This window comes from Aedes aegypti, chromosome 1 (genome assembly GCF_002204515.2).
Source record: "Aedes aegypti strain LVP_AGWG chromosome 1, AaegL5.0 Primary Assembly, whole genome shotgun sequence".
Taxonomy (NCBI): domain Eukaryota; kingdom Metazoa; phylum Arthropoda; class Insecta; order Diptera; family Culicidae; genus Aedes; species Aedes aegypti.
In genome coordinates, this window is record NC_035107.1 from 160,337,413 (window position 1) to 160,350,745 (window position 13,333).

The window sequence follows — 13,333 nt, forward strand, 5'->3', positions numbered from 1 at the left end:
CCCAGCATATCTGGAAAAAGTGGGCACTCCATCAAAACCGGTTCATCTCTTACTCGAGAGCTTGAACGTTTGAAGCAGCAGCAAGAGATCGAGTTAAAATGAGCGAACCTGTTATTGCAAATGAAATTTCTGGATCAACAACAGGAACTGTTGAATAAAGCGGCAACGACAGAAAAGACGAAGGATCGATCGAGTAACATAGATCAGGAAGCAAATACGCAACGGATGAAAGACTGGGTGAATCACACCATTGACGATAAAGAAAAAGGCGCAGTTGGAGGTTTATCTCAACAAGCTGCCACTCCAACGGACCTAGGTAACCAACAGCTTCACCCGGAGCGTCCTGACGCTACTAAGCAAGTCCCGGCAGCATCTTTGGCCATCGCCACATCAACCGACCGGATGCCGACTCACACAGACGTAGCAGAACTTCGAGCTCAACTGGAGACCAGCATGAGGCGTATGGAAAAAGGCTTCCATGTCAACCAGCAGACAAAACCGCAGCCTCCACCGTTGACTCTTCCACCAACGATGCAGCCAGGTCCAAGTACAGGAGTCCTCCCCATCCACGTCAAATGGATCAAACAGGTAAACGTCCGGCCATTTCCTACACTCTAATTAAAAACAGCACTAGTTTTTTTCGATATCAGTCCTCCCGCTAACAATACCAAAAATCCTCCTCCCACTTTGAGTCTCTGCAAGTTGGCACATACTCGAATCCGTACGATCGTGTTCCCAATATGAACCGATCTCACTCGACACGTCAAGAGCTTCACCCCGTCATTCCCCCTAGAGTCACCCATGTTGAGCCATAACTAGGACCTACCGCCCAGCAGCTTGCAGCGCGACAATCGCTGGCCAGAGATCTTCCCGTATTCATCAGGAACCCAGCAGAATGGCTCATTTTTATCTCCAGTTACAATTATACGACGGCAGCATGCGGCTATTCCGATGGAGAAAATATAATACGTTTGCAGAGGTGTTTAAAAGGGAGTACGCTGAAGAGCGTAAGGAGCCGCCTAGTGATACCATCAAGCGTACATCAAGTCATCGATGCTTTGCAAATGCGCTACTACGGTCACCCGGAGCTTCTTATTAACGCACTTCTTAAGAAGGTGCGATCGATTCCTGCGCCATGGGCCGATTGATTAGAGGGACTCGTTGAATATGGAACAGCTATACAAGCGTTGTGCGATCACATCGAGGCTGCGAATGAACTCAGTCATCTAGCAAACCCTACGCTAATAGGCCAGGGGAAGTGGTTCACCTAGAGTGAATTTCTGTCAAAGAAAAAGTAGATTTTGTATGAGATTTGACAGAAAAATGAATGACAAGTTCATCCACTTCTCCTGGCCTATACAGGAGTTGGTAGCCAAGCTGCCGTCGGATTAAAAGATGGTGTGGACCGGATTCCGACGTGGTGTCAACAGTGATGGCATTTCACCAGTGTGTAGCACTAGCGTGTAAGTGAATCTGTCTCACTGAGGAGCATCCAGTCGCTCCACATACGAGAAAATACATACACTCACTGTGGTGAACCACGCATTCAAGAGCGCGCGAGTTCGAGTGTGGTGAGAGCAAAGAGAAATCAGAAACTCACCACACTGGTGAAATGAATTTTGCGCGCGCTCTAGATCTCTCACTCCGGCGAACTCACCAGTGTTATCCACGCCAGTGCGGCACTGCAGTGCATGGCATGGCTGGTGAGCGCACTATTCTATGCTTGGTGATATGTAAATTCCCTGCTGGGCGCGAACAATATTTCGCGTTAATGTGAAGTACGGAAACTGCAACGTGTAACCTGTTTTGTTCCCAAACGCAAGGTGCGTTGCATTTACCGAAAGGGGAGTTTCTTCGCTCAATGTTGGCTTATTTCCGTGTCATTCAAGAGTGACTAAATGGCAGAGTGGTAGCCTATGTGATTAGCTATCTGATGATCATTGCGTGGAAATATATATCTACTTGTTTTATCTAAATTATCGAAATTATAGAAAGCACCAAACGAACTCGTCTGAACTGGAATGTACGAATATGGCCTCCAGTTTTGTACACATAGAGCAGTTCTGCCTAATAATGTTTGAACCGTGGGCAAGATTTCAGAAATAATTTTTCGCGGCGGACCAAAGCATTTCCAACATATTTGTTAAACGATTAAGAAAAATAAAATTTCTGTTGGAAAAAAATGATAAGATCAATCGTTTTTGAGTATCCTCCAGTGAGAATCCGTCTCATTTTCTATAAAAATTTTACAAAGCAGTTGTATTCAAGACTTTGCAGAATTTCGTCCAGGAATCGTTAAAAAATTGCCTTAAATTTTTATATTGGAATCTTGGACATGATTCCAATATAACATTTAAGGCAATGTTATAAGATACTTACTATAAAAATGTCACAATTCAACCCAATATTATTTGATGATTCTGCAGAGAGATATGTGAGAAGCCTAAGTGACATTTAGGAATAATCCAGGATTCTGTAAGAATTGTAGGATACGCGAGATAGTTAAGTTTGACTGAAAATCACTTTTTCTCATCAAATATCGAAGAAAAAAACATGACATGAGTGTTCTTACAATCTTCATAAAATTATTTGAAAAGTATGGTTTCTCATTATGAACTTCAAATTGATTAAATTCAAAATTTGAAATTCTATCATTTGAGGGATTTATAAGCAAAGGGGTGGAAGTGATAAAAGTTTGTTTTTAAGAAAAACGAGTTTTAAGTGTTTGCAGCAATTTCTCATTCCATACAAATTTTATGAGAGCCAAAAATCAAATCTACGAATTATGTTGTTTTTTCTGTTTAACGGAAAAATCATCTAAAATACCGCAAAAAAGCTTGAAAACAGTAACCTAAATCAAAATCGATCAAAATGCCACTAACACCCTTTACAATTGCGTTTGGGCCCCTCATTTTCATCATTCAGAGACAGAGAGTTTTTTAACATTAAATAAATAGAACAAACAACGGGACAGCTATGAGAAGAATCTTTAAACTCTTCACGGGCCGTACAAAATGACGTCGCGGGCCGTACGTTCGGCAGTCCTGACATGGAACTTTTATTAATCGTATTTTTGATCTTAGAAGCATAACAAAGGATGATCGTAGTTCAAATGTTTGAATATTACATGGGTATTATGTTTGATTATTAAAAGTTGTGTTCAGAATTATAGTAGTGAAAGTCAATTTTCAAACAAAATGCTCTATTTTGGCATGTTGTAACCAAGTTTTCCTATGAGTGATCGGTATAAATTTTTGACGAAAAACTTCAAACATTCTCAATTACATTATCACAAAATTTAAAAAAAAATCATCGTAGTGATAAAAAAGTTAGGCACCAGGTGAAATACTCAAAATAATAGTTCCTTTTTGTAAATTTCTGTTCAGCAACATTTTTATAAAAATTGGTTTGTTTATAAGTGTAAAGTTAGGGTGAAAATTGTTTAAACGATGAGTAAAGAAAAATTCAATAACTCATAATACTGCAAATATTATTATTGTTAAAACTACTTGTATTTTGAGCTATTTCACTGTGCTTAACTTCTTAATCAATACTGTAAAAAAAATATTTTGTGATCATGAAATTGATAATATTTGTAGTCATAGGGAAACAATGTTACAACACTACTATTATTCTGAACACAACTGTAAATGTTTAAAATTCTTTTTCCTGGAAACATTCAAAGAGGTACAAGTTCATATTATCTTGGTACATTTACTTCGAGAAGCTTCATTATGTTGTCTGGTATTGGAGCATACCTTTTAACATTGGTAATATTGATACTAAAATACAGCGGAAAAATTCTCAACAATAATCTCAGATTTATTATTCTGGTAACAATGCCGAGAAACTTGCAAAGATATCTAATAAACATTTCACATTAGAACATTGATTTCTCGCGTTCAGTATCATAAGGGCGTAACTGCAGTTTCGAAGAAACCGAGACATTGAAGTTTTGAGCAAACAAAAAATTGACGTAATTTTTGTTTCAAAGTGAATTTAACTGAAAATTTGTACAAATACTATCACGACATTAGAGTATCCGGTGCCATATGGAGTGCACGTAAAATATGCTGGAAAATGAGATAAATTGTAGTTACGCCGGTGTGTCGCATTGGCAAAAGTTACGCCACGAAGCAAAATCATTAGTTCTTGATAAATTTACAATTTTTATAACACTAAACAGACTCTGAGAGTCTCTAATAATGTTTTGTTAAAATTTCATACCTACTGGAATTGAACCAGCTTCTCTAGTACGTACACTTTGGACAAATTTACAATTAATAGAACACCCCTTTTTTCTATAATATCATTTTGGTGTTCATGTATCGCTTACGGCTAAGATATAGGGAAAGGTAGTTAATTTTCAACTAGAACTTGTTCGAATTATATTGTACACTGGTTCCTAGTAGTCCTTTTCTGTTCCTACAACATTGCCTGTACGAGAATCTGCTGTGCTGTGTTCAATGATGGTAACACAAATTTACTGAAAACTGTTATTTTAACATCACTCGCATATCTTGTGTAAAATGAAGAAATAATACGGTGCAGCAAATATTTTCTGTTAGCCATTTTGTAAAACACGAAACAGTATCACTGTTGGCGCAACTTCAACAGAAGATGACCAGAAAAGTTACGCCTGACATATCTTTGTTCCCATTGCAGTTTTGTAGTTACGTCAAAATTTTTTTTTGAAAATATGATATTTCTAGAATGTTTTAAGTAATAATTTTTGGTAGGGTTATAGTTTCGGACCTATAGAATTCAAATATAACGAAATCTCATTTCCCGCCAAAACTGTATATACGCCCTTATGATACTGAACGCGAGATTTGATTTTTCATGTTATTTTTATTTGGCTCAACTTTCGTACAAGGAACTATAATTATAATAGCTTGGAATGTGCCGAAGATTTGGCGGGCATTAAATCGTCTACTGTAAGTAGTAACACTTCAGTAGTTGCGATGTTGTATTTTGTACAATGCAGTGGCGCGGGAAGCGGGTAGGACAGGTAGGACATGTACTACGTACAAAAATACTTGGGTAGTCAACGGGTTGTCCTACCCACGATTCAACAACAAAAAAAAAAACAGATCAGCAGAAAGCATGAAAAATAAATTAAACTCTTCATCATCTGTCCAATATACATACAAATTCGATCAATGTCGTATTCATTCTTTTAGAGGATAGAAGAAACGATATGGTTTTTCATTGTATTCTCGTGAGAATTGACAATATCTATAGTGAAAACCCTGGGAAACTAACTAAAATAATTACTACAAGAAACGTTTTTAGCCAGTTAAACATAAATAGAGAAATCCTCTATGGAATTTATAATCAATGAATAGTTTCCTAAAAACATTTACGGCCAATCCTGTATGTGTTCTGTGACAACTTACCTTGAGCATTCCTCGAAGTAATTCTTGAGAAGTTTCTGGAAAATCCTTAGAGAATAATCGAAAAATTATTGAAAATCTTTGGATATACCATGACCCCACAGTTATGGATCAAATAATGTGGAGTCCAACCTATAAAATTCAATAAAACGACATGGAAAAACGTAAAATTGTAATTTAAAAGCACGAATTGAATTGTTTCAAATTGTAACTTTGGTTAGTAAACTGTTTTGAGTGTAATATTTACATAGCATTGCATAAAAACTAAAAATTCTATTGGTTTCTGAAAACCATATTACGGATCAATTTTCATATTATGGATCAAATTGTGACATATTACGGATCAGTGCGCAAAATCAAAAGATTTTCAACTCAATGCATCTGTATTGCATAATTTGGCGAAAGTTAACTATGTGTCACATATTACTGCAAAAAATAGCAGTGTTAGAGATGGAAACAAGGGTAAAATGCCCTTTTTTGTGTAATATTGCATTGAAGTAACTGAGACATGAACTGTTTTCGCTCCACACCAAGTTTCCCACCCATTTTTGTCGGCTAAAAAATGAAATTTACAAACCTTGATGTTTTATTAGTTTTATCCTTAGTGCTATTATCCGAAAGTGCAGAATCCAATGCTTAGAATGGCAGAAATCTACATTCTTTGGAAGTGATCCATAACCGTGGTAAACAATCATTTCCTGGTCCATATTATGGATCACTAGTTAGAAGTGCTAATATTCGGTATTTAGAATCAACAATCAAGAAAAATGTTTTCCAAACATGAATTCATACTAAATCAAAGCGAACGAGCATGTTTTATGCTATAACATTTGAATTTACCACCTGTGGAAGCTTATGAATGCTGACGGCACTTCTTACAGAAAACGACCATATAATGAAAGCTGTGTGGTACCAACTAAATATTTGTCAAATACACCGTTATTTAGCGGTTGAATGTTGTGCTTAACATTACAAATGGTAGAAGAAAAATAGTATAACATGGGAAAAATATGTTTTACGTTAACGTTTATGTTTTGAGCGAGTTATCCGGTGTTGAATGCCAAAGTGATCCGTCACTGTGGGTGATCCGTAACTGTGTGGGCATGGTAGTAATGGAATGTTCTAATACCAGTCGCATCGTGTTATACACATCACGAGTGTGACAGTGCTAGCAATTTCTGAACGTTCGATTACTCTTGATGTAATCCTTCAAAGCATTGCTGAATCTCTTGATGATTTTCAGAGCAATTCAAGTAAAATTCTCGCAGCCCACTCTCTAGAAGCTTTTGGCTGATTCAGGATTGCCGTGAAAATTACTGGAAGAAGTTATTAGGTAATTTCTAGAAATGATTTGATTAAATTCCTATCGATATTTTGTGGCATCATTTATAAATCCATTTGGTAATTATTCGTGTTACTTCCGTACAAAGATAAATAAACTTCACAAATTCACGTAAATTTTGCTGTTGATCCATTTGTTATTAAGAATTAGTTGAGCGAATAAGAACAACCTCACGGGTTGTAAAGGCAAGCAGTTTAATTTATTGTTGTCAAATTTGTTTACTAAAATTGATTTAAAAAGTTTAAAAAGGATAAAGTTGGTATTGACTTAAAAAGTTTAAAAGTTGGAATTACTTTAATTTTCCTCTAGATATTTTTTCACTAATTCTCCCAGTTCTTGCTCTACAGATTTTTACAGAATTCCTTCTGAGGAAATGCACAAAGATTTATTCCAGAGTTTAAAAAAAACTAGCTTTTTCTAGAAACTCTGCAAGAAATCCTCTGCTTGTTCATGTGGATTCTTTCAAGAATTCATCTATGTTTCCCCCCAGGAAACCCACAATTCATTGAGATTTCTTCTAACAAATCTATTTTTTCTAGGAACTTTTCGAGCATTTCACCCAAATATCACTCCTGCAGTTACTCCAAACATTTTCAAAAAGTTTCTCAAAAAAATCCCATGCAATCTTCAAGATAAAAGTTTTCACACCAGTTAATACTAGACACTTACACTAACACACACTCTTGAAAATTTTTTAAAAGATTTTTTTGAGAAATTCAGATTATTTCTGAAAATATTTTCGGAGAAATTTAATTTCTGTGGCCCTCCTTGGGAAAATCCAAGTATAAATCTTTTGGAAGCCTAAACAAAATTCTTTAGGAAAATTATCGGAGAAATTCCTCGGGCAAAAATTACTTAAAGAACGCCTTTAAAAATTTCTGGAGTAATAACTTAACACGAATACTTGAATAAATTTTGTGATGAATTTTTAGAGAAAATTATGTAAAAAAAAACACATCCAGTAATACTTATCGTCACAAGGAATTCTCAAAAAAATCTTAGATCTAAGAGAAATGCCTGCTCTGATGCTAAGAAGAATTAAACTCTTATCTCTTGACTCCTATTAGGTTTCGTTTGATTTTCTTGGATCCTATTTGGTATCACTTCAGTCTCGGTTTTGGTCCGTTTAAGGGTCTTTTTTCATGTACTCACTTGCCACTAGCCCTGTCTTCTAAATTATATTATTTTTCTGTTGAGCGGAAAAATCACATGAAAATATCGTTAGAACGCTTGGAAATAGTAGATTTCCTCAACTCACCTAAAATCCGACCAAAATATCACTAACTTCCCTTTGCGTTTGCGCCCCTCAAATAAAGTAACTTTCAATTTCCAGTCTAGGATTCCATGGGATTAAATTTTATCTTAGCTCCATGTGCTCAAATTATTTTCTAACATTTGTCCTACCCATGGTTTCGAACGTGGCCGCGGTTCTGGTACAATGCATGTGGTAAAGCTCGCTTAAACAGCATAGACGCGGTGGAGCTTCAACCTACTGCGCGACAACCGGAAGGATAACAACAAAACACGATGCTATTAACATTGACTTATCCGCATTTTTCCCAAATTTCTTGCGGTGAATGATAAGACATCTCCCATAAAGATTTTACTTAAAAGTGAGCAAAACTTCGATTGTTCCATATCTTAGGAGACGGCTGCGTGTCCGCAAATATCTAAACTTCCGGTGCCGCGCGCTGCCATAAGGGTTTATTCACAAATTTCATAACGCCAAAAATGATCATTTTGACACCCACCCACCCCCTCGTAACGCATTTTGTATGAGTATGTTTTAAATTTTGTATGAGCTGTAACATCTTAAGGCCACCCACCCACCCCCTTCAGCATTATGATATTTGTGAATGGACCCTAAATACTGCATCGCTAAAGAGAGAGACTCTATCGATGTACAACACTTTCGGGGGTGTTTTAGATAATGTACGCATGTACATGCATCTATATCATAACACCCATTCAATATTTAAAAATATAATAGGTATCTAATCATTCCAATGACGTTTTAAATCCATCACATCAGTGAACACTCCAGTGCAAAAGGTAGAGCTCGCTCTGCAGTGCTCACCTCGGTGCTCACTGTGGTGAACAAAATACGCTCACCGTAGAGAATCGTCGGTGCTCTTTAATTACACCCTAGTGCATGCTAGTATTGAGTGATACAAGTGATCATCTCTTCTCCCTTAGTCAGTGCGCTCACCATATCAGCAGTGGTGAATATTAACTTGAGAGTGTGCTCTCACTCTGAAATCAAGAGTGCGTGTAACAAAACGCACCGCTCTCCCTCACACTGAGGAAAATGCCATCACTGGGTGTCAATAACGTGGATTTGCGTACTTTCTGCAATTACATGCAACAAGTCGTCAAGGACGCTCCAAGAATGCTTTCGTTTGAATCGGAGGAAAGGCGGTTTATCGGGAAAGAGCACGAATGAGAGAGGATGAAGCAGAAACATTTTCTCAATTCACACACTTCGGGCCGTGAAGGAACATTTGAAGTACCAGTTTCGAAACCGACCGATAAGATCGAATGTGTCAACTGCAGCAAATTAAGTCATCGTATTCGAGAATGTCTTGAATTCAAATCGCTTAGCGTAGATAACCGATGGCAAAAAATACGCTCATTAGGAGTCTGTCAGAACTGTCTGTTCAGGTATGATCGACGCTCGTGCCGGATGAATACACGCTGTGGAACCGATGGATGCCAACATAAACATCATCCGCTCCTGCATTCGGTTCAACGGCCATCGAATGCTATTTCTACACAACTAGCAGAAAATCATACGCACCGTCGAATGACTTCAAGTATTCTCTTCAGAATAATTCCAGTCACACTATATGGTGATACCGGAAGAGTGAATACCTTTGCATTATTTGATAAAAGGTCATCTGTTACGATGGATGAGCAGGATCTAATGGCCAAGTTGGAAGTTATTGGGAGCCCCGCACCGCTCTGTCTACGCTGGACGGCCAACACGTGCCGAACTGAGAAAACTCCCAGATTGTGTCGATTTCCATTTCTAGTGTGGATAAGCAACAAAAGTACAAACTGGTTGGAACCCAAACGGTAGAATCGTTAAATTTACCAAAGCAAAGCTTCTACTATGATAAGACCTTTAAGCGCTTTGATTATTTGAAAAATCTTCCGTTACGAAGCTATCAAAATGCTACACCTGGCATTTTGATCGGAGTAGATAACTTACACCTTGCCGTGCCTTTGAAAATAAAGGAAGGAGATGTGCGTGAACCAATAGGTACAAAGACAAGGCTCGGGTAGTGTGTCTACGGCCAATAAAGAGAAGGAGATCGGGAAGCCTATAGTTTTCATATATGTGAATGCACACCTAACGAGACACGGTGAAAAACTTTTTTGTTGTTGAAGAAGTTGGATCTTCGAAACCCATTCTCACGACAGAAGACCAACGTGCTCTACAACTTCTGCAGAATACAACGCGTAGAGTTGGCGAACGGTACGAAACGGGACTGTTATGGCGGACAGATTACTTGAACTGCCAGACAGCTATCCCAGGCCGTCAGTAGGCTGAAGTGTTTGGAACAACGTTTGGAGAAAGACTCGAGTCTGAAGCTGAAAACTCATCAGAAAGTGCAGGAGTATGTTGACAAAGGGTACGCTCACGTGGCAACCGAAGACGAAATTGCTAATGCCGATCCCAGAAGAGTCTGGTTTCTACCATTGGGAGCTGTAACAAATCCTATAAAACGAATAAGGTACGCATCATATGGGACGCAGCAGCAAATGTTGATGGGTCGTTAGCGCCGATATACAAGAGATGTTTCATCAAATACTGATTAAACCAGAAGACAAACATTCTCAAAGATTTCTGTTTCGCTGTGATACAGAACAGCCTCCGTCGCAATATATTATGGACGTGGCTACTTTCGGGGCCACATGCTCTCCGGCATCAGCACAGTTTGTTAAGAACTTAAATGCCCAAGAGCACTCGTATCAGTACCCTCAGGCAGCCCAGCGCATAGTCGACAACCATTATGTCGATGATTATCTGGATAGTTTTGAAGATGAGGATGAAGCTAAACAGATCGCCGAACATGTACGGCTAGTTCACCGCAACGGCGGGTTCATCCTTCGATACTGGAATGCCAACAGCGATGCAGTGTTACAGTATCTCAATGAGCCAGCTGTTAACGGCGATGAGAATATCAACCTGATTAACAAGGAGCATACTGAACGAGTTCTGGGATTGCTGTGGGTAACAAAAACGGATGAATTACGGTTTGCGACTCAGATGAGTCAAGAGGTTTGCGCACTGATAGAAACCTCTACAGGTCCCACGAAACGTCAAGTGCTTCGCTCTGTAATGACACTTTTCGACCTCCCTAGGGATGCTTGCGACCTTCTTAATCCATGGAAAGGTACTGATCCAAGAATTGTGGAAAACAGGAATCGACTGGGACGAGAAAGTTACAGACCATCAGTTCAACCGATGGAAAGACTGGGTACAAATGATCCAGTTCATAGAACACGTCTTCATACGAATCATGGTATACCAAGATGGTACTGTTTATCGGCAACGCAACAGACCTACGAAAATGCTCAGCTACACATCTTTGTAGACGCGAGTCCTGTTGCCTATTGCTGCGTCGTTTACATTTGTGTGACAGATCAAGACGGATATGGAAGTTGTTCACTGGCGGCTGCGAAGGCAAAAGTGGCGCCATTAAAACCTATGTCGGTACCCAGGCTAGAACTGCAGGGATGTGTCCTTGGTGTGAGAATGTTGAAATTCGTTGAAGAAAATCATTCCATCTCCTTTTCGAAGCGGTTCTTGTGGACTGATAGTACAACGACTCTTTCATGGATAAAATCGGATCCAAGATGGTTGGTGAGTAACAACAACAGGAGCTTCAGGCGTCCAAGGCAGTCATCTTTAGGCAAGTGCAATGGACTTTTTTTCCAGAAGAGATGGCGATGCTTACCCAGAAGACTGCAATGAAGGACAATCTTCAAACGATTCCAAGAACGAGCAAACTGTATCAACTGGTCCCGACATTAGATGAACGAGGATTTTTGCGCCAAAATGGGCGCATTGGAGCAGCCAAGCATGCCTCGTATAACATGGTGGACAAATATCACAGAACATACAAACAGAGAGAATGATTACCCTTCCAGTCGTCGCGCGGTTTGCCACCGCGCTGCTGTTGTGAACGAAAAGCGAGGTTTTTTCAGTAGTGTTGTACAAAATACAACAGAGCGACGATTGAAGTGTTAACAAATTTAATTGAATGTGTCCCACTTACTCCGCAGTGCGAGGTAATCGAGTCTTATAGCTAATTGAACAGACATTCTTCTAAAGTTTTAAATATTTTGCAATCTTTACTACCTATTCGTGCAAACATCAGCAAATACGCCGATAAATATTTGATTGAGAGAATTAAATTGGACAATTTGTCTGACCAATATTTTTTTTGGGTCTCACTTGCCCCGGCGTACCTTAATCATTTATGGTATCAATTCGTTCAACACTATACCAAAAATCATTAGTGGAATCCTTACGGAATCCTTGGTTTTAAGCTCATTATGCCAAACGACTGTTATATGAAGGACCTTTATGCCCAATGATTAGTATGTCAAAAAGCTTTTATGCTAAGTCTACTATAACTAACGATCAATATTCCAAACAACCTTATGAGAAATTACTTTTATTGCAATCAATATTATGGCAAATGGCTTTATGACAAACTTCTTTATGCCAAATGATCTCCGCCCGTTGTAAGTTTTTATTCGAAAATAAAGTAAAACCATTGGTTCCGATGATGAACTTGCTAAGGGATAAAAATCTTGTTTATAAAAGAGGTGTGCAATAATCGAGCTGGTTGTAATAATTGGCAATTTACCCTTCACCCTCACGTTCGGTTAAGTGATCATTTCCAGATATCAACCCAATTTCATCGTAGGCTCCTATCACCAGTATCAGTGTTTTACTATTCTGTTTGTAGTTTTACGACTCCCTCAATTTACCTGAGCATTGCTGGATTATTCAGAGGTTCCTTTTTTGGCACCTCCAGAGACTTGCCGTTGGACTTTTCCGAATGATGATGCTTGACTTTGACTGTCTTGTGTTGCTGCAGTTCTTTGTCGTCACGAGCTTTCGCCATCGGTTTGCCGCTGTATTTCTTCGGCGTAGACGCTTTGGCATGGTGCTGATGGGCGACGTCCGCTAGCGTGGTGATGTAGGTAATTGGTGTCGACTTGAGGTTGGATTTCTTGGTCCTATTGCCAGCTGTTAATGATTTTGCCGTTTTGATTGTTTCGTTCTCGTTTTCTTTGATCGTCACCACCTCAGTATTACTGTCACTGTGACGATGATTGTTGGGTGCCGCTTGTAACGTGGAAAGCACACACATTAGCAGTAAAATTAAACTGAAAGACAGAAGACCAAAGTACATTAATTAGTAATTGGGAAATCGAACTGCATGACGGATTGAAATTATTTTTTTCTGGTTCACTTGTTTTAATTTACGTTGCATGATAAGATAAATCTATCAATTATTATAACAGTAATTGATGAAAATGGGTGAGCAATTACCATTGGTGACCACGATTTCTT

At 38.7% G+C, this 13,333-nt stretch overlaps 1 protein-coding gene across 1 annotated transcript in view; it reads right to left on the reverse strand.

The window, feature by feature from the left end:
* LOC110678898 overlaps nt 1-13,333 on the reverse strand; it is a 216,715-nt gene that overhangs the window by 18,880 nt on the left and 184,502 nt on the right. The window contains exon 2 of the mRNA XM_021852499.1: nt 12,745-13,146. Within this exon, the coding sequence (XP_021708191.1) occupies nt 12,745-13,146 (402 nt within the window). The remainder of the gene's footprint in view (nt 1-12,744; nt 13,147-13,333) is intronic.